Below are 22,377 nucleotides of genomic sequence, written 5' to 3'. Positions count from 1 at the left end.
ACCATGCATTTCTCATCTGTTTATAAGTCTCCAGCCTCTGTAGATATAGTAACGGTCAACAGGTTAAGGCAGTTGGCACAGCTGATGCTGTGTCGCTAGATGAAGATTCCATTTCAGAATGCATTAAGCGCTTGAAACCATCCTTTTCAGCTGGCCCAGATGGCATCCCCTCTGCCATACTAAAAGCCTATGGCAGTATACTTGTACCAATGTTGACTACCATATTTAATAAGTGTCTGCTTGCTTCAACTTTTCCTAGCATGTGGAAAACTGCTCGTGTTTTCCCAGTGTTTAAGTCTGGCTGTAAAAGTGACGTCTCGAACTACCGCCTTATTTCCCTTCCTTGTGCCGCATCCAAAATCTTTGAGCTTGCTCTTCACAAAATATTGTCTTTTGATGTAAAAAATTCATTGATTGTGAATAAGCATAGATTTCTGGCTGGCCGCTCAACTGTCACTAATCTTGCCAGTTTCATGATGCAAGTCTCCACGCAGAGAGGGCAGGTTGACGCTATTTATTGTGACCTTAGCAAAGCTTTTGACGTTGTCAGCCATTCGCTGCTTGTGGATGAACTTGCACACTTTGATGTTGATTCTTCAATTGTGAATCTCCTCCATAGCTATCTTCTTGATAGATCATATTATGTTGCCGTTAATGGCCAAACGTCCTCTTTATACAAAGCTACTAGTGGGGTTCCTCAAGGGTCGGTACTGGGCCCACTCCTCTTTTTAATTTATGGTAATGATGTTTCTTCTGTCATTCGGAATTCTTATTTCCTTTTGTATGCCGATGACTTAAAGATATTTAAGGAAATTCATTCAGTTATCGATTGTCGCTTGCTGCAATCTGATTTGTGTTATTTTTCTGTATGGTGCAGGAGCAATAACCTCTCCCTGAATATTTCAAAAACCAAGGTAATGAGTTTCACTCGAAAAACATCTAGTGTGCCATTTTTATATTCCGTCAATTCTGTGTTGTTGTGTAAGGTATGTGATAATGATCTAGGTGTTCTTTTTGATAGCACGTTACACTTTTCTGCTCACGCTAAGCGTGTTGCTTTGCGGGGTCTTCGCACCCTAGGCTGTGTTTGCCGAATGTCTAGGGAATTCCTTTCTCCTATGCCCTTCCTAAAATTGTACACCGCGCTATGTCTTCCTCAACTTGAGTATGCATCTGTCATCTGGAATAGCATTCCTAATTCCAGCAGCAAGGCCACTGAGCGAGTTCAGCAAAAATTCATAAGCATTTGCAACCATCGTTTCGCTAGAAATGACTGGATCTCGCTCTAACGCTGCTGGATTATTATCATTGCCATCACTTTGCTGCCGAAGAAATCGCGCTGATCTGTTATTTCTTTACAAGCTTGTACATGGTATCATATCCTGCCCTGTACTGCTCAACTGTCTTAATTTCTGAATTCCACGTATACTGACCAGAGAGAATAGACCTTTTCATGTAACTGCCTGCCTCTGTGAACATTCGACCATTGGCAGGATACAACGTCTTACAATGCTTACTTTTTGGAGCTCGATGTTTTTCACAGCTCCCAGTCGATGTTCTGCTCCGAGCTTTGCACTGTACTTACATAGCCTCGTACACTGTTGATATTTCTTTATTATTTTTTTTTCTTTCGACCATTGGCAGGATACAACTTCTTTACAATGCTTACTTTTATTGCGATAGCAATTATATGGACAGTCTCGGCTGGAAAATGTCCGTCCCCGTCGCCGTCATTCACCGTATATGTATAAGTATGTATATTTATAGAAAGGCCACAAAGAAAAATAATTAAGAAATTCTTTCCGACGCGCGGAATCGAACGGGCGACCTCTCGCTTTGCAGCCCCCCGCGTTAGACGTTAGGCCACGACAGCACCGTCTCTCAGCCTGCTAACGGCGAGCTATTTATATACACCATGTAATTCAGCATGCTTTCTTAGTGGCCACATAGATGGCGCGACGTGCGCGCGTTTTGCGCGCTTTAAAGATCGTCGCCCCGCCCCTGCGAACGCCGTTGCTGTTCGCTCTACAGGGCGTCGTCGCTTTCGTGCGCTTATCTCAAGGAAAGAAGGGGCGGCCGGTGGGTGCTTCGCTTCGCTCGCTGCAGCGGCCGCGTTTGCGAAAGGAGCGCGCTGTTCAAATAGAAATAAGTAACAACTGTGACAATTAGTTCGCACCCGTCTTGTGTGTACCTGTTCGTTTGTTTCGTGCGTCCTGCTTGATGTTTGAGCAGTGCGCTTCAAGTGTCGAGCTGTGACGCATTAGTTCGCGCTCATCCTGTGTGCGTTCTTTTCGTGCGTCCTTTGGGCTCGAGCGATGCGCTGGCAATTTCGAGCTGCTTTCCGTTCTTCGCGTTAGATTACAATTTATTGCTATCGCAATCATTGCTTCGCCGTTGCGGCGAAACTGTGACTTTTTTTGGAGCTCGATGTTTTTCACAGCTCCCAGTCGTTGTTCTGCTCCGAGCTTTGCATTGTACTTACATAGCCTCGTACACTGTTGTCTTTTTTTTTTTCCTGCGCATGGTTGTATATGTGCTATTTTATAACGTTTTTTATCTCTGATATTTTATTATGAATGTTGGCCTTTGTTTTTTTTTCGTGCACCAGTACAAAGACCTTACGGTTGTTCCTGGGCACGTTAAATAAACGTTTCATTGATTATCGTCATCAATCTCATCATCATCATCATCGAAGCGTGCCTTCACATCTGAACCAGTCCTTCGCAGTTTCGATAAAACCGCACCTACACTCTTGCATACGGATGCTAGTGGTCAGGGCATTGGTGGTATTTTCGTCCAGCGCGACAAGTATTTACGTGAGAGGGTCATCGCGTACGCAAGCCGTGAACTGACAGACACCCGAAAAGAATTACACCATCACCAAACAGGAGTGTCTAGCTGTCGTTTGACCCGTAGAGAAGTTTCGATTAATAATAATAATAATCAATCAATCAATCAATCAATCAATCAATCAATCAATCAATCAATCAATCAATCAATCAATCAATCAATCAATCAATCAATGATTTATTTAACGTGCCCAGGAACAACCGTAAGGTCTCTGTGCTGGCGCACGCAAAAAAAAAAAACAATAAAAATAAACAATACAATACAGACAGTTTTCAGAAATAAAAAGAGCAAAAACACGTAGACAAAGAGAAATGAACACAAAAGGGGAGGAGTAAAATAAGACAGCACGAGAAATATTGACGGGGAATAAAAAATTAGAATGCATATATACAACTATGTGGAAAGACTGAGAAGGGAAGACTTTGTACATTGTGCCACACTATGTCAAAACAGTGCAAAGCTCGGATAAAAACAATGATTGTGGGCTATGAAAAACGTCAAGATCAAGAAAATCAACATTATAGAGACTTTGTATTCTGTGAATGGTAGAGTGTTGGAAGAAGCAGGCGGGTACATGAAACGGTCTGTTCTCTCTGGTTAACTTACGCGGAATTCGAAAATTTACACAGTTGAGAAGTACAGGGCAGGATATGATACCGTGGACTAGCTTGTAAAGAAATAAGAGATCAGAGCGATTTCGTCGGCAGTGAAGTGATGGCAGTGATAATAATTCAGCAGTATTTGAACGAGATCCAGAGTCATTTTTAGCAAAGCGATGGTTATATATGCTGAGGAATTTTTTCTGGACTCGTTCAATGGTGTTACCGCTGGATTGAGCAATGCCATTCCATATCACGGACGCATACTCAAGTTGCGGAAGACATATTGCCGTGTACAATTTGTGTAGGGCCATGGGAGACCTGAATTCTCGAGATATTCTACAAACACATCCGAGAGAACGAAGGCCCCGCATAGCAGCACGCTTAACGTGAGAAGAAAAGTTTAACGCGCTGTCAACAACAACACCAAGATCACTGATTTCATAAACCTTGCATAACGGCACAGAATTGACAGAGTATTGAAATGACACGCTAGATGTTTTGCGAGTGATAGACATGAATTTTGTCTTCGAGGTATTCAGAGAAAGGTTATTCCCGTCGCACCATTCGGAAAAAGAGCGCAAGTCTGACTGCAGCAAGCGACAGTCGTTAACTGAATGAATTTCCTTAAAAATCTTGATGTCATCGGCATACAAGAGGAAAGAAGAATTACGAATGGCAAAAGAAACATCATTAACGTAAATTAAAAATAGGAGTGGGCCTAATACCAACCCTTGAGGGACCCCACTAGTCACTTTATACAAAGAAGACGTTTGGCCATTTAGGGCAACATAACAATATCTATTGAGCAGATAGCTCTGCAGGAGATTCACAACTGACAAGTCAACATCAAAGTGCGCAAGTTTAACCATAATCAGCGTGTGGCTGACTACGTCAAAAGCCTTGCTCAGGTCACAGTAAATTACGTCAACCTGTCCTCTCTGAGAAATAGGTGTGGAGATCTGCGTCATGAAACTAGCAAGATTTGTGGTAGTTGAGCGGCCAGCGAGAAAACCATGTTGATTAGGAATCAATGAGTTTTTCACACTAAAAGACAATATGTCGTGAAGAGCCAGCTCGAAGATCTTTGATGCGGCACATAGTAGAGAAATCGGGCGATAATTAGAAGCATCTGTTTTAGAGCCCGACTTAAATACTGGAAAAAACACGAGCAGTTTTCCACATGCTAGGAAATGTGGAAGTGTTCAGGCAGTTATTAATATCGTAGTTAGTACTGGGACAAATATACTACCATAAGCTTTTAGTATGGCGGAGGGGATGCCATCTGGCCCACATGATAAGGATGGTTTTAAGCGCTTAATGTATTCGCAGATAAGATTTTCATCCAGCGACAAAGCACTGGATGAGCTAACCGCCTTGGGCTGTTGTCTGATATCAGTGCTAGAGTCTGAGGCCTTATAAACGGATGAGAAATGCGTGGCAAAACAGTCAGCGACGGCATGCACTTCTACCCCATTTGAGTCCAGTAGTCTGAAGGACTCTCCGCTTTTGCTGGACCGTTTACGTACATACTTCCAAAACTCAGCCGGCCTGTCAGAGGCGCTTTTTCTAAGAATTCAATATGCGAACTATGATCCCGTTTATATAGGCGTTTAGAGAGAGTTCGAAAGAAGCTGAACTCTTCCTTCCACTCGCTGGATGGAGAACATTTAGATTTCCTGTGTGCGTGATCTTTATGCTTCAGTGCACTGATAAGTTCAGATGAGAACCAGTGGGGATATTTACGTTGTTTAGGTGTATATTGGGGAATAAAATTGCGCATGCTGCTCAGTACAAGCTCCGTAAACCGATCAACCTGCTCATCAACATTTGGTTTGTCAGTAACCTGTGACCACTCAACGGTAGACAAGTGATGATAGAGGCCCGTGTAATCACCTCGCTTGAAGGCAAATCTCGGAGATTTGTTTACGTAACTGCTGAAGCTCGTTGTTTCGGCTGATGCGTATAACCTTACGTTAAGTGGTGGGTGGAATTTGTCCGGACGTACAAGAGAGATGTCGGAGCGGGAAACTTCAAGGGGTTGATCGTTTGACACACACAGGTCTAAGACGATTGCCACTGGAATTGACGACTGAGTTATGTTGCAGTAGGGAATTAAACGCCAGAAAGTCCAAGAGCAGGCTGCACTTTTTCTCTATGAAATGATTGTAATGAGAAAAAGTAAGCGTGCTCCAGTCAATTCCAGGTGCATTGAAATCCCCAAGAACAATAATTCTGTGCCCACTATGAGAAGATACCACAAGTTCAATGGAAGACATGACATCATGAAACGAGGCAGGGGACATGCTGGGCGGTAAATAGAAACATCCAATCAACAATTTTTCACTGCGCTCAAGGTTGGTTTCTAGCCAAATGGATTCTTCGATAGTTTCTAGGTCTTTCCGTCTAACGGATTTCAGTGAATTGTCAATGGCAATCAGCACGCCACCGCCTTTCTGCTTGGTTTCACTGAAATCTCGGTCACTGCGGAAGGTGGTGTAGGTCTGGGGAAAAAAGTCAGATGAGGGAATTTCAGTGCCTAGCCAGGTTTCAGAAATAGCAATAATAGGAAAAGAAGACGAAAGAACATTAGAGAAAAACTCTCGTGTCTTGGTACGTAGACCACGAGCATTTTGGTAGAATATGTCTACGTTACACGGCACTTTCGATTCCAGTCACTTGCTCAGAGGGATGAAGCATGTCATCGCGCAGCTCCCCACGAAATGGCTTGAAGAGGCATCCGAGGGGCCACATCGAAGGGTCATTCAGGCGTTGTAGTGTTTCCTTGTCGACTTCGATGTAGAACGAAGAATAGGACTGAAATTTGGTTTGAAGTCGCCGGCAGGAGATGGGAGACAGATCGAATGAAGCAATATGTTTTTTGATGTCAGCAACAGTGGTGTCCGGGCTCAGCTTCGTAACAAAAATGGCCTTTGGCCGTTGTGGCCGTTGTGGCCGTTGAGCTACAGATACATTCGATGTTGTCATAGCTCCAAAAGAGGCGGGTTTCTTCTTTCTTTCCCCCTCAGTCACCGCTGCATAAGAGGCTGTCGCAGGCATCACACTGCCACGCTCGGACGTGTCTACGTCAGCTGGCGGCGAATTCGAAGATGAAAGAGTTTTGGAGAGAGGTGGTTCAGAGCAGGCAGCTTGCTCGGAAGTCACTGATCACTCAACGATCACATGCGCTGGGGGGATCACAGGTGCCTTCACTGCCACTCCGGCCGTGCGGCGCGTCAGCTCCTCACGCAGGAAGCGGACCTCTGCACGAAGGGAGGCGACCACGCGGGCTTGTTGTTCAACACCGCGGGAGTGATCCTTACGGAGGCGCTCGTTTTCTTCGCGTAGTTGGGATACCTCGTCGCTGAGGAACGAGATTCCCTCCAAAGCGTCGAGGAGAAGGCGGCGCAGCCCGGCGAGATCGCCGTCCGGAGGGGTGCACGTGGAGAGGGAACCGGTTTGAGAGCTGCAATGCTCATCGATGCACGCCGCCGAGTTGTCTTCGCTAGGCTTACCAGCAGCACGGCTCAGATCACATAAATGGCAGCAAAACGAGCGCGATCCAGACTTCAGCAGTTGCAGCTCTTCATCAGGCCAGGTTACACACTTCGCACGAACACGTTTAGAGCAATTTTCACAGCGGAAAAACTGCTGCTTACCGAAAAACGGGCAGGAGCATAGCAAGCATGAATAATAATAATAATAATAATAATAATAATAATAATAATAATAATAATAATAATAATATAATAATAATAATAATAATAATAATAATAATAATAATAATAATAATAATAATAATAATCAAATCAAATCAAACGTTTATTTAATGTGCCCAGGAACAACCGTAAGGTCTTTGTTCTGGCGCACGAAAAAAAAATAACAAAGGCAAACATTCATAATAAAATATCAGGAATAAAAAACGTTATAAAATTGCACATATACAACTATGCGCAGGCAGAAAAAAATATCAACAGTGTACGGGGCTGTGTAAGTACAGTGCAAAGCTCGGAGCAGAACAACGACTGGGAGCTGTGAAAAACATCGAGCTCCAAAAAGTAAGCATTGTAAAGACGTTGTATCCCGCCAATGGTCGAATGTTCAGAGAGGTAGGCGGTTACATGAAAAGGTCTATTCTCTCTGGTAAGCTTACGTGGAATTCGGAAATTAAGACAGTTGAGCAGTACAGGGCAGGATATGATACCATGCACAAGCTTGTAAAGAAATAACAGATCAGCGCGATTTCGTCGGCAGCAAAGTGATGGCAATGATAATAATCCAGCAGCGTTAGAACGAGATCCAGAGTCATTTATAGCGAAACGATGGTTGTAAATGCTTAGGACTCGCTCTGGACTCGCTCAATGGCGTTGCTGCTGGAATTAGGAATGCCATTCCAGATCACAGATGCATACTCTAGTTGAGGAAGACATAGCGCAGTGTACAATTTTCGGAAGGGCACAGGAGAACGGAATTCTCTAGACATTCTGCAAACACAGCCTAGGGTGCGAAGACCCCGCAAAGCAACACGCTTAGCGTGAGCAGAAAAGTGTAAGGTGCTATCAAAAAGAACACCTAGATCATTGATCTCACATACCTTACACAACGACACAGAATTGACAGAATATAAAAATGGCACACTAGATGTTTTTCGAGTGAAACTCATTACTTTGGTTTTCGAAATATTTAGGGAGAGGTTATTGCTGCTGCACCATTCAGAAAAATAACACAAATCAGATTGCAGCAAGCGACAATAGATAACTGAATGAATTTCCTTAAATATCTTTATGTCATCGGCATACAAAAGGAAAGAAGAATTTCGAATGACAGAAGAAACATCATTAACATAAATTAAAAAGAGGAGTGGGCCCAGTACCGACCCTTGAGGAACCCGACTCGTAGCTTTATGCAAAGAGGACGTTTGGCCATTAACGGCAACATAATATGATCTATCAAGAAGATAGCTATGGAGGAGATTCACAATTGAAGAATCAACATCAAAGTGTGCAAGTTTATCCACAAGCAGCGAATGGCTGACAACATCAAAAGCTTTGCTAAGGTCACAGTAATTATTATTATTATTATTATTATTATTATTATTATTATTATTATTATTATTATTATTATTATTATTATGAGCACAGGGGCGTCAGCCCACAGTTCCACTTCGTCAACTACCTTTTTAGCTCCCGCTGTCTGGTTGCTATCGTTATTGCTTCATTTTTTTTAAATGTGCCAGTGTTTAATATCGATGATCTTTTTATTCGACCAGGAGAACGCCACGAGAAATCTTCACTAACTAGAGGCTAACAGGTTCGTTGTAAAATAATTGCAGAACAGCAGCGAGAGCTACAGAAAAACTATTTTTTTAATCACTAAAACTAGACCACATGGGTACCTAAAAATATTGGCAATAATACTCACCGACCAAGCGTCATGATGACCATACAAATGCGACTCAGTGGGAAGTGTAAACAGACCATCAGTGGCCAGTGGTGTAATATTGAGGGCCAGCTGAATCAGTGTTGTTATATTCGCCATAAGGATAACCTGCTTACTTTCAGATCAGCTATAGAACCCTGTAGGCGTGTTACTTATACTCTCTAAGAGACTTGAAGGAATACAGTGTCTTGTATAAAACAATAAAAAGGAGATACACATTCTTGCATATGAATAATGTAAACGCGATTCGTAAATGTTCTTTATTTGACGTATGCAGTTGATGACGCACATTCTGACCCTTTCTTTCACGAAATAACAAACGGTGCTTTACGTTGTGCGTCGGTTGGATGTACTACCGCGCTCAAAATGACTTGAACCTTGGGAACACCCGGCCGAACGAGCCTGTAGGTTGAGCATGGCTTTAACTTTCCCTCATTCCCTCAACTAAATGGGCTTCTCCATTTTGGGTGTGATCGCGAATGAGAAAAGTGGGTGAAGTTTAACTCTTCTAAACCCAGTTATCACGACCGAAAGTTATCTTTGGTTTGGCACAGCAACGACCTTGCACACAGTGTTTCATTAAAGTTAGGCTTTCATGCAAATCTGATGGTATGTCTCTTTGTGTTTCTTGAATGCTGATGAAGACAGTCTTATGGTCCGTGAAGTAGTTATCAGTGCTGGCAACTTTGGCTACACGCATTGAGGAATGAAGCGGTGCTCGCTGGAAGACCAAGTCTAAGGCTGTATTTCATTGCGTCGTGGACGCTGCAGGGTCGGAGACTAATGTGAGGGCGAAACCTTATTCCATAGTCGGCAGAAACCGTAGCTCGGCCTTTGCGTCCTTGCTGAATCCTCCCAACACAACGTTAAGCTCGTCGGTATTTGCGTATTGAGGCACACATGTACCTGCCACAGCCCTGACGTCTTCAATATAGGAGCGAAGGGCTACGTGCAGTCATTCCAGGATGAAGCCGCGAGCGGCTAGCCTGGCGTAGCAGTTGTCTAGCGGAGTAAAGGGGCTGATAAAGGGCCGTGACGCGCGCGCGCGTCACGGCGACGTTACTTTAGCAAAAAACAGCCCTCTATAGTCCGGGGTCGGCTGACCGCCGACGCGGCCGACGGCTGCTGGCGCGCTCGGGCGTCGCTCGGATCCGAATAGATCTTGCAGCATTTCGCGCCGGGCTCGCATGTACAGGAACCTGCTTCGCGGGCTGTTTCGTCGGTTCCCGACAGGTGGCATGGCGCGTTCTTCGCTTTACTGCGCCTGCGCTCCTCGAGATGCGATCGCACCGGCGCGTTGGAGCAGGCTCGACTGTAGCGGAGACCGATTTGCGCCTGGCGTAGCGTCGCCGGCTCGACGTGACGAAACGCAACGTCCTCGCACGCGCGCGTAGGGAAAGTCGGAGTATTGGGTGCGAGGTCCACCATTGGAAACGCCGGCGCCACCGTCGGCGTGACGTGCTTGGTAGGATCACGTGGTCTCAGCGGCCGCGTCGGCTGCTTGTGAAGCTCTGCCGCGCGTTTTGAAAACGACTTTCAAGTTCCACCTGCGCTGCGGCCTGTTCAAATGCGGAGGATTTCTCTCATATTGAACACAATTGAAACCGTCTTAATAGGAGTGGCTGCCCCTGAAGGCGACGAACATGCTGCTCTACTGATCGGTGCCACGGTGCCGCACTTACGCAACGTAGCCCGGTGTCAGCCTGCGTTGGTACCCGCGGGACATGAAACTGCGTAAAGCGTGGGTTGTGAAGCTAAAAACCGGCAAGCAGCCACTAGCTACGAGTCGTGTGTGCAAGAAGCATTTCCGCGACGAAGACTTTCGCTACTGCGTCGGGGCTGCGATGTTCGGTGAGTATCAGCAAGCGCGCACTAAGACGATCGTTCGCGCGCGCTTCCCGCAGGCTAGTGGGACTTATCTCCCGCGGGATGGAAAATGCGCTACCTTTTACCTGGTGCGATACCGTCTCAAAACCTTCCCGTGCGACCTCTTGATCGTCAGCCCCGTGCTCAGCGTCCAAATTGGCTGCATATACTTAGGTCATTGTTTAGATACGCTGGAATAAAAAAAAAACTTACAGGGTCTTTTATGCATTCCCCCAAGATGACTGGAGTAGTTGTATCCTCTACTGCATGGCTCATACCCACTCCGGGGGATTGGCCAAGAATTCATCTTATGAAATTTTTAAAAGTATTTTTAGTATTGAATGTTGATGGCAATAAAAAAGAATAAATAAATAAATAAATAAATAAATAAATAAATAAATAAATAAATAAATTAAATAAATAAATTGTGATGTGGTTTATTGACGCGTCTTCAGGGAATGTCAACAGGCGTCTAGAGTAGGGCGTCGGAGAGCGGCGGGCGTCAAGCCGCCAAAATCTGGGCAAGCGCGAGCTGGAGTCCCCTGCTAATCTTGACACTGCGGCTTGCTTGCTTGCTTGCTAGCTTTGCTCGTGTGTTTCTTCGTCGTCCTCTCTTCACTACATTGGCCCCCGGGGAATAGCGGAGCCATCCTGGCGACTTAAAGTGGTCATGAAGCACCCCTTGGGCTTGTTGAAAAAACAAATCCTCGGAAAGCTGACACGGCTCTGAACTGCTCTGCAAAATATTAGTCGTGCGCGCCGCGTAAAGGCCACAAGCGGAGCGCGAAGTTGCCGTTTCCTCAGGCGCCCTCTTTTCAAACAGAGGCCGGTTCTCACTCTCGTCGGTGGGCGGGGCGTGTGCACGTTGACATCGTGGATCTGCCAGTTTACGTCGCAATAGACATAGCATGCTTATTGGGCGATAGCCGGATGAGATGCGCTTGTTGCCACGGGGTGCCGCCACTTGCCCGCGCCGCACTCCTCAGTGTGCTAACTTTACACGGTAGCCGCACCCGCGCATGCGAATCACAGCGGGAGAGCGATCGCGTTTCATGACGCGCGCTTACGTAACTTCTTACCCCCGTGCCATCCCTCGCTGTCTAGCTTCCAGTGCGCTCGTCGGCACGAGAAAAGAGAAAGCGCTGAGAGCGTGCGCCAGACCCCCGTAACTCCGCTCATTCTTGACAGATTCGAGAAATTTTTGCGGCAATCGATTCGGGAGGCAGTAAATTCCGATACTGAGGTCATTAGATCATCACTTGAGAAAGTGATTCATGACCCCTTTAAGGCGTTGACAAGATAGCGGGATCATAATATGGCTTGATGCGAGACGGCGCAAGTCGTCAGATGGTGTCAAGGGCTCCACCTCGTAATTGACGGGAGAAGTCTGAGCAAGAATGCGGTAGGGGCCGTGGTATCGGGCTAGCAACTTGGAGGAAAGTCCAGGAGTGTTCGGCGGTATCCAAAGCCAGACGAGAGCACCTGCCTTGAAAGCAGCAAGAGGTCCGTCGTCGTCGCGCCTAAGCTTCTGGCGACCTTGGTCTTCTGTCGTAAATGAACGGGCCAACTGTCGGCAATCTTCTGCGTACCTGGCAAAGTCGGAAATTGGGTTGTACTCACATGCGTCAGGTGTGTAAGGAAGCATGGTGTCCAGCATGCATGATGGCTCTCGTCCGTATAAAAGAAAGAACGGTGAGAATCCTGTGGTGGCTTGCGTAGCAGTGTTGTACGCGTATGTCACGAAAGGAAGAACGGTGTCCCAGTTGGTCTGGTCGGATGCGGTGTACATCGTCAGCGTATCACCGAGAGTGCGAATAAATCTTTCGGTTAGGCCATTGGTTTGTGGATGATATGCGGTCGTCATGCGGTGAACGATATTGCACTGAACGAGCAATGCTTCAATAGCTTCGGACAGAAAAACACGTCCTCTGTCGCTCAAAAGTTCGCGCGGGGCGCCGTGGCGCAGGACGAAGTTGCGTAGAATGTTGCGTAGAATGAAAAACGCAACTTCTATGGCTGTTGCTGTGGCCAAAGCTGCAGTCTCTGCGTAACGCTTGAGGTGGTCTACGCCGACAATAATCTATCTGTTCCCAGAAGTGGTCGAGGGAAGCGTGCCGTATAAATCAATACCAACGCGGTAAAACGGACGCGTCGGGCACGGGAGAGGCTGAAGTGTACCGGCTGGTCGTTGGGGTGGAGCCTTTCGTCGCTGACAGGCGGTACAAGGCGGATATACTTGCACACAAGTGAATACAGTCCGCGTCAATAGTATCGCTGACGCAGGCGGTTGTAGGTCCTGAGAACGCCGGCGTGAGCGTTTTGCGGGTCGGTGTGAAAAGCAGCGTACATTTCCATGCGCATGTGGCGAGGTATCACCAGGAGCCACCTCCGACCATCAGACGCGTAATTCCGCCAATAGAGGAGACCATCTCGAATAGCGAAATGGGGCGCTTGGCGACGAAGAGTTCTTGAAGCGGGGTAAGCTGATGGATCAGCCAGAAAGTCGAGCATGTGGCAAACCCACGCATCCTTGCGTTGCTCCAACGAGATGTCTGCGACGTCGATTGGCAACAAGAATCTGATGGAGAAGCTGTGTAGGACGCTAGCGGTGAGCGGGAGAGCGCATCAGCATCAGAGTGTTTGCGGCCTGATCGGTACACAACACGAATGTCGTACTCTTGCAACCGAAGCGCCCAACCACCGAGGCGTCCCGACGGATCTTTCAGCGATGAGAGCCAACATAGAGCATGGTGGTCCGTGACGACATCGAAAGGGCGGCCATAGAGGTACGGGCGAAACTTAGCCAAAGCGCAAATTATGGCAAGGCATTACTTCTCAGTAACCGAATAATTGAACTCAGCTTCCTTGAGAGTTCGACTCGTGTAAGCGACGACGTATTCTTCGTATCCCGGTTTCTTTTGAGCCAGTACTGCACTAAGGCCGGCGCCGCTGGCGTCAGTATGGATTTCCGTTGGCGCATGAGGGTCAAAGTGCCGAAGTATTGGAGGCGATGTCAGTAAGCGCCGTAGCGTTTCGAAAGATGTGTCGCACTCTCTTGACCAAGCAGACAGGCCATTAGAAGTTGTCAAAAGATTAGTAACAGGGGCGATGATGGAAGCAAAGTCACGGACAAATCGGCGAAAATACGAACACAGCCCAATGAAACTTCGAAGCGTTTTCATGCAAGTGGGCTTGGGGTATTCGGCAACGGCCCGGAGTTTCTCTGGGTCGGGAAGAACGCCTTCCTTGCAGACGACGTGACCCAGTATCGTCAACTGGCGCGCCGCAAAATGACACTTTTTGATGTTGAGTTGAAGACCAGCTGAGGTGAGGCACGTCAAAATCTCACGTAGGCGGACAAGGTGAGTAGGGAAATCCCTAGAAAAGGCTACGATGTCGTCGAGGTAGCAAAGGCAGTTGTTCCACTTGTAGCCGCGAAGGATGTTGTCCATCCTTCGTTCGAAGGTAGCTGGGGCGTTGCACAATCTGAACGGCATGACGTTAAGCTCGTAGAGTCCATCAGGAGTGACGAAAACAGTCTTCGCACGATCGGTGACATCAATCAGTACTTGCCAATAACCCGAGCGTAAATCTAAAGACGAAAAATATTCTGCTCCTTGTAAGCAATCGAGAGCGTCATCGATGCGTGGCAATGGGTACACATCCTTTCGAGTAATCTTATTGAGGCGGCGATAGTCAACGCAGAACCCTATTGATCCATCCTTCTTGCGCACAAGTACGACAGGAGAGGACCAGGGGCTCTGGAACGGCTGAATCACTGCGCGTTTAAGCATGTCGTCGACTTGTTCGTTGATAATTTGCCGTTCTGCCGCGGAAACTCGATAGGGTCATTGGCGTAAGAGAGCATGTGAACCGGTGTCGATGTGGTGTGTGAAGCTCGTCATGCGGCCCAAGGTTGGCTGGGCACAATCGAAGGACGATCGGAAGTCTTGCAGAAGGGCGAGGAGTTGGCTGCGATGCGATGGCGGTAGATCGTCGGCAATTGAAGGGCGGAAATTATCTGGGGCCGAAGAGTTGGGAACAGGTGACGTCATGGCGTTCAGCTGAAGCTGGTGTTGGTCCTCAGAGAAGTCCAGGGAACGCAAGAGGTCGACGTCTTGTACGTGCCCCAAAGATTCCCCGCGAAGCAAGGTAACGGCGGACGTCAGCGAGTTGGCAACGAGCATTGTCGTAGCGCCAGAATTAATCGATAGTACTGCAAAGGGCAGTCGTAAGCCGCGACGACGGAGAAATACGTCCGACGGGGCAAACAGTGCTGTTCCGTCCGGTGCGGTCGTACAGGTCAGTGCTACAAGGGTCCACGTGTTTGTGGGTATATCTGTGTCCTCAGCGACGACTAATTTGTGGGGAGAGTCCGACGAAAGAGAGGTCTGCAGCGGCATAAGAGCTAATTCTGCACGAGAACAGTCTACGATGGCGCTATGACTCGATAGGAAGTCCCAACCGAGAATAATGTCGTGGGAGCAGGACGGTAGCACGAAGAACTCGATCACGTAAAGTGCAACTTGTATGGTGACTCGCACAGTGCAGACAGCTGACGGCGCATTGCACTGTGAGCTGGCAGTACGGAGCATTAGTCCTGATAGCGACGTCGTCAACTTCTTTATCTTGCGGCACAGTGTCTCAGAGATGATGGAAACGGCGGCCCCTGTGTCAATAAGCGCAACGGCGGCGGTTCCTTCGACATCGACCTCTATATTATTTGGCGGCGAAACACATGGAGGCCTTGGGCAGTTCGGCTTGCATGCGGCTCTTGCCTCCGGAACTGCAGCAATCAGTTTCCCTCCTCTGTAGCTGAGCGACGACGCATGGGTGACAGAGAGCGTCGTCGAGGAGATGATGATCGACGATTGGAGAAGGATGGTCGATTATCAGCGGCGTACCTAGGTAGTGTGCGTGACGACGAGGGATCAGGTGTGGCCACGGTGTCGAAGAAAGAAGGTGGGCAACGGCGGCAGTGGCGAGAGACGTGTCCAGCGACACCACAGGCGAAGCAGATGGGCCTGTTGTCCGGCGTTCGCCACACGTCTTGAGGGCGGAAAAACGAAGGCGAGGGCCCCGCGTAGTGAAGCGGCGAAGAAGTCGTGGTCAGCGGCGAAGCAGGGGTCGGCATCGCAGGGGTTGGCATCGCAGGGGTTGGCATCCCAGGTCGGGTATACGGCATAGGCTGCTGAGGGGGCCGAGTAGCGACAGCTGCGTAAGTGAGCGGCGCAGTGACGAGTGGTTGTTGGGGTATAGATGGTGGTAGGTGCTCAGCAATTTGGGTCCGAATGACGTGTTGAAGGTCAGGGGCCAAAGTCTGCACCGGCTCGTTCGTGAGAGGTAGTAGTAAAAGCTGACGCGCTACCTCTTCGCGGATAAACTCCTTGATGGTGGATAGCAGCGGCTGCTGATCGGCAGGGCGAGCAGTAACGTGTAAGCTCGATAGCTTGTCGGTCGTCGTGAGGGCTGGGCTCGCGATCGAGCGCTGCCGACGCAACTCGTCAAAGCTCTGACACAAGGAGACGAGTGCAGCGACTGTGGTGGGATTCCTTGCGAGGAGCATTTGAAAAGCATCGTCCTCGATGCCCTTCAGGATGTGCTTGATCTTATCCTGTTCGGTCATGGTAGAGTTCACGCGGTTGCAGAGGTTCAGCACATCCTCAATGTAGCCCGTGAAGTTCTCGCCGGGTTGCTGCGCGCGTTGACGCAAGCGCTGCTCTGCCCGAAGCTTGCGAGCCGATGGCCGACCGAAGACGTCCGTAATGGAAGTCTTAAAGACGGACCAAGTGGGAATGTCGCTCTCGTGGTTGTTATACCACAGCTGGGCGATGTCCGCAAGGTATAACTGGACGTAACCAAGCTTCATTTGGTCGTCCCATTTGTTGCTGGCACTCACACGTTCGTATTTCGAGAGCCATTCTTCCACGTCCGAGTCACCTGAGCCGGTAGAGATGGGTGGATCTCGCTGGCGATACACGGTGCCGCAGGTGACTTGGACTGCCGAAGGTCCCGACTGGAGAGGTGGTAATGTGGTCACGAACCGACCATGGTGGCAATTTGGTCACGAACCGGGGGGAGTTTCCGGGAGCGAAGGTCCAGGTTGGTACTGGGAATCCACGTACCTCCACCAAATGTGACGTGGTTTATTGACGCGTCTTCAGGGAATGTCAACAGGCATCTAGAGTAGGGCGTCGGAGAGCGGCGGGCGTCAAGCAGTCAAAATCTGGGCAAGCGCGAGCTGGAGTCCCCTGCTACTATTGACACTGCGGCTTTCTTGCTTGCTAGCTTGCTCGTGTGTTTCTTCGTCGTCCTCTCTTCACTTCAAAATAAATAAATAAATAAATAAATAAATAAATAAATAAATAAATAAATAGATAATAAATAAATAAACGTACGCAACAACGAAAGAGTGCAATAATCGTTTTTCAAACATTCAGATCAGACCCTTTAATCGTTGTCCCGAATAGGAATTAGAATAATAATAATAAGAAGCCTAATAATAATGAAAATAATATTAAAACCTTTTTTTTCTTTCCATTTTAATGATACTTGTACAAGTGGGAATTTAAAGTCGTATTCGTTTTGTTTCGTGAAGGTATCTACACACGGCATGAAACGCACTCCGATAGCTGAAGCCCAGAGTTGAAGCACCGAAGGTAAGCACATTGTCAATTGTGAAGTTCAGCACCAGGTTAGCGAATGAGATATCAAGAAGTCTTTTTCTTAGATAACTGGAATGCGAAAGCCATCTTCTTCTTCTTGTTGTCAGTCAATGTATTGATTCTCCCCGCCCCTCTCCAAAAGCTTTCTGCACCTAACGCGGTTTTGCACTACCTCCGTGATCGGCCCACCGACCACGGAGGCAGTGCGAAGTGACCGTGTCGTGTGAATACGTCATCATGTCAGGTTACGTTATGTAACATCATGGTGACGTCATAATGGCAGAGAACGGTAAGTTCACTGGAATGCAAATAGCACGGTAATTAATGAGAGTATTAAAAAAAGGCATCGCATTTCCTCACGCTTTTGTGAGCACCAAATGAAACGAGTGCCCTTAAATAAGAAACAGAAGCAGTGGCACTTGCTCGCTGAGTAGACCCATCAATATGCAACTGGTCAAATGACATTGACGTATACACGACTTCAGACTGAAAAAAACGAAACATTTCAATCATCGTGGGCGCTCCGTTTTCTGCTAAGAGACAGCGACTATGTAGTATCTTGTGCTTTATTTTGGTCGAAAATTATTATTTTGACAGTAAAGAACGTATTTCGTTTCGAAAATAGGTACAGAAATATCCCGGAGAGCTTCAGCTAGGTGTTTGTTAGAGCGCCGACAGCAAAACCTATGGGGAGCGCGCCGGTGGTATCCTGCCTAGCACGCAATTGAGGCGCGTCCGATAGAGGGCGACTCCGTAACTCGTCGCCCCCAATAACAGAGCCTTAAAGGGACACTAAAGAGCAACATGAAGTTAATACGGGACGAAAGATGGGTATTCGAGAATGCGTGTAGGTTTTTGTTCGGTGCAAAAAGATGACTTATTAGTGGAGAAATTCGTAATGAAAGACCAAATATCTCCTCCTCAATTTCACTCTCCTGAAATTTGGCGCTGGAGCTGTGTCGTCACTGCGTTCATTGCTCTCAGCGAATCAGAGGGCGCCATGAAACGTCACAGCATGCGTAGGCCGGCTGCTTCCGCCATATGGCTTCCGCTGCTTGCGTGTTTTCCGTCATCATGGCTGTGCGATGGATAGTGGTGCAGATTAAACCCGCTGAACCTTGCAACGAAGACCTCGTAAGGGAAATGGGTTTACATTTCAGCGACTTCAGCCAAATGGAGCGCGATATACTTCTTCGAGCTCGCGTGGCTAGTGTTTCAGCGCACGCCGTCGGAGAGCGAAGCCTCGTTTTCGTCGACGGAAGGCGAGGCGGCCAGTCAGCGAAGCGACGTCGTCGGTGAAGAGCTTCATTCGCGACTCACCCGTACTGAATGGTAAGTGCTAAAGCGTTTAACTGCCCACGTATTTTTTCCGTTCAGGAAAAAGAAATGGTGCTTCTGCTAGGTGCCTCGGAAGTAGGATGGTGCGTCAACGCGACGAAGCGAGGGTTTACCTCTAGGGCCAGAATACCGTCCGCGTGCGCTGTGCAATCTTTCCTGCGGCTTCTTATTTATGCAGTATCAGGGCGATCTCACTTGAGCCCAGTCCGCAGCGGTGTCTACGCCGTCGTGTCTACGAATGCGCCATCCGCGCTGAATGTTTGGTCACACGGTGCACTTTCGATCGCATTCGAGCCGCCATAGGGACCGCAACCGGGAGCGGTAAAAAATCGATTCCGATTGAACTCGATAACTGTCATAAGCGCGCCTTGCGACTCCTGTATTGTACGTGAAACGACACCAACTCACCCGGACCAGGATAGAACTTATTTTACGATTGACACCGCAAGGAAGCTATTTAAACAAAACTGCGATTCGGCCTAGTTGGAACAAATTCATTCTTCACTTACTCGCGCAAACACACACGGACAAGAAGAGACTTACGATTGCTTTTCTTGCGAAAGAGTTGGCGCTGATATCAGTACGTTAAGGTGTGCTCATGTGATGCAGTGTGTGCGTTTCGTGTTTTTGGTGTTTTTAACCTGTTCGAGCAGAACAGTGGGCTGTTAAATATGTGTGTATTCCGAAAAATAAATCAGTTGTTAGGTCTCGCCTGTCCTCGTAAGTCTCTTATTGTCCCTGTGTGTTTGCGCGAGTAAGTGAAGAATGAAGCTATTCAAATTTTCATCAAGGAATTAGATCTTAATCGGGCTCCACCTCGACCGAACGATCCCTGTTACCTTGTCGTGCATGCGCAGCTCCCGACCGACGATACCTTATGCAAAAAGGCGCCTCCAGCAACTATGTATTGCGTGCACTATCTTATGAACGCAGCTTAACGTGAAATTTTTCAGCGCTTGTTTGGTGCTGTTTCAGGTGCGACCGCAAACATTGCGTGGTACTCGACAACTTCAGCGAGGAGGAGTGCCTCTGCTATCGAGAGATGGAAGACCCTGTCACTGCTGCGCAGCCTGAAGGATGCGTCACAGAGAACCCGGAGTTCCACCTCGTGTCTAAACATCGCTGTGCTCCGTACGTCGAACAGTTTGTTGACCAAGATCAACTGCACCAAGTTTCTAGATTTTAAACTGCATTTCACCGACACCCTCGTTTGCTGGTCGTACAACCCAAGGTCTAACAAAAGTCTGTTGCATAACAAGAGCACCAAGTTTCTAGATTTTAAACTGCCTTTCACCGACACCCTCGTTTGCTGCTCGTACAACCCAAGGTCTAAGTAAAGTATGTTGCATTACAAGAGCGCAAACTCCAAACTTATGAAGCGTGGCATCATGTCTAGCTTCCTCTCAACCCTGCAGAAATCCTGTGCACACACAGCTGTAGCCAGTTTCAACAGTCAGCTTGTGTACCTGCTGTCCACCGGTTACCCAGATCACATAATCCGCAGCACTTCTGAAAGCCTACTTCAGAAAATAAAATCTACAGAAAGGAAACAGCAACCCTTGATTCAACAACCACCTTAAATTATGCCACATTTGCATTGCCTATCACACATCCAAAAGGTAGCAGAAAGGTACGGAATTTGCGTTGTGTTTTTAGTCTCATGCAAACTTTAAAAAGTGTGCCCTCTGCTGACTAAAGGAAAAATGAGCAAGGCTCGTGCACAAAGGACCACAAGAATGAGTACACCAAATGCATGTCAAATATTATTTAATAAATTCCTTTGTCCTGTGGTCGGTCGTATATTGGTCAAACCGGCCGCTGCTTCAATGAATGCGCGCAGGAACACAAGCAATCCATGCGCACTGGCTCGGACAGTAATCTTGCCTTACAATGCAAGAACTGCGACAACACGAGCTGTTTTCCTCAGCTGGAAAAACTAAATTCCTTTCTAATGCAAAAACGAGAACAGAAAGATGTCATCAAGGCTTCTTCATCGCAAAAAAAGACAAAAAGGAAATAAATTTCTTAGATGGTCACTCTAAGATGAACCCTTCCGGAATTGTAACGCGCCTGTGGTCTTGCCACATTTTCGCAGCCTGTTAGATTATCAGTGCAATTGCTCTCTGTTAACTCTTATGAATGTTCTACCTTCAAGAAATAAACACACTTGAAAGTCTGCACTTCATGTGTGTACGTGTTATATGTTTCTAACGTGTCGTCTTCCTCGTGCAGTTTAAACGTTCTTCTAAATTTATGAACCAACTATACCAACAACATGCCTTACTTCAAAAGAAAGACTGCTCAATGACTGCTTGGAGACCCATGAAAAGCATCATTCATAGGCTGGAGGCAACACTCAATCTAGAAAACAGCAATGCTGTGGCCAAGTCAATGTTCCCCTTTGGCTTGTCGCCAACAAGAGGTTGACATCACCACGTGTACGTGTGTGCGTTAGGGCACTCGAAATTTTTTTCGGGGGGGGGGGGGGTTCAACCATACTTTATGTATGTTCGTGCGTGCGTTTGTAGGTGTGCGTGCCTATATACGCAAGCAAAACTGAAAAATTTCGGAGGGGGGGGGGGGTTTGAACCCCCCAACCCCCCCCCCCCCCTTGGCTACGCCCCTGGGCAGAGGGTCAAGAGCACCATCAGACATGTATAAAAGACGATGTAATAACTCGAAGGGCGAGCGTCTTCGGTATCCACACCGTCTGAAAAAGAATGTGCAAAATGTGAATTCTCATTAATGCATAAAATTACATAAAAAAACTACGCAGTCATTTATTTCTTTTAGTGTGATTGCCATGCTCCTGCAGACAATATTGCTTACCATCCAAGCATGCACTAATGCCATGCAACCAGCGGCTTCTGTTTACTTTTTTTAGTGCCATCTGGGTCCTGCAACATGAATGCAAGGGCTGTGTTCAAACTTATCTATGTATGATATCAATAGACTGTAAGCAAACTTATGTTGGGAAATTCTTAAGGCTGTGCAAATATTCGAGTTTCGAATTCGAATCGAACAACTTGATTCGACTTTCGAATAGATAGTATTCGAAGTTTCAAATAATTAGACAGGACGAATATCTAAAACACGACAAAGGCCAATGGTGCCACGTGGTTAGGGCAGGGTGGATAAAACTAACACTAACGTCATTCAGCAGGCCTTTCGTTAATACTTTCACCACTATCCCGGTTCAAAAACGAGTGCATGTTTATTTTAAACGAGATTATGTTATTTCCGCACTGTCAAGCTCTTCACAACTTCGCTTTCGAAATGATGACACGGACTTCTTGCGTAGTTTGGTTGCGTATGCCTCAAGCGCCGTAAAACATTCTGACTTTGGCCCATGAAACCCTCAGCGATTGGCTTCACATGTTAAAATTTGTTCACATTGTGCAGTCGTCACTGCCGCAGCACACCACTCGTTCAGAAACTCCCATCATTCCGTCATGCAGTTAAAATGCTGCTGTGAACGGGAGCCCGAATAGTTTTGAGCTCGGAGCACTCATGACGATGAAGCACAACATCACCGTTGTGAGATGAGCCATGTTACGCGACAAAGGGGAAAAAAGACTAGCTACTGCACCCCCCTCTATTAGCCGTTGGGAGGCTATACT

General features: G+C 47.4%; 2 protein-coding genes and 1 long non-coding RNA gene across 4 annotated transcripts in view; 1 reads left to right on the top strand and 2 right to left on the bottom strand.

The window, feature by feature from the left end:
• LOC119393716 (uncharacterized) overlaps positions 1-9,058 on the bottom strand; it is a gene marked incomplete in the record, with an annotated part of 41,739 nt that extends 32,681 nt beyond the window's left edge. Inside the window, 1 exon segment of one of the 2 annotated variants that reach the window (XM_037660838.2) lies at positions 8,871-9,058. In XM_037660838.2, coding sequence (XP_037516766.1) covers positions 8,871-8,929 — 59 coding nt within the window. 2 annotated transcript variants of the gene reach the window in all.
• Positions 9,059-17,695: 8,637 nt separating this feature from the next.
• On the top strand, positions 17,696-20,015 carry LOC125758604 (uncharacterized). The gene is made up of 3 exons (XM_049415959.1): positions 17,696-17,708; positions 18,559-18,751; positions 19,733-20,015. The coding sequence occupies exons 1-3, from the start codon at positions 17,696-17,698 to the stop codon at positions 19,941-19,943; spliced, it is 417 nt and encodes a 138-aa protein (XP_049271916.1). The 3' UTR covers positions 19,944-20,015.
• Positions 20,016-20,507: 492 nt separating this feature from the next.
• LOC125758735 (uncharacterized) lies at positions 20,508-21,195 on the bottom strand. Its single transcript, XR_007416367.1, has 2 exons — positions 20,889-21,195; positions 20,508-20,853 (listed from the first exon to the last, which is right to left on the bottom strand). It is a non-coding gene; the product is annotated as an uncharacterized LOC125758735 (long non-coding RNA).
• Between the last annotated feature and the right edge of the window lie 1,182 nt (positions 21,196-22,377).

The sequence above is a fragment of the Rhipicephalus sanguineus genome, chromosome 5 (genome assembly GCF_013339695.2).
Source record: "Rhipicephalus sanguineus isolate Rsan-2018 chromosome 5, BIME_Rsan_1.4, whole genome shotgun sequence".
Lineage (NCBI taxonomy): Eukaryota > Metazoa > Arthropoda > Arachnida > Ixodida > Ixodidae > Rhipicephalus > Rhipicephalus sanguineus.
The sequence above is the reverse complement of the archived record's forward strand: the minus strand, read 5'-3'. Positions and strand labels throughout refer to the sequence as shown.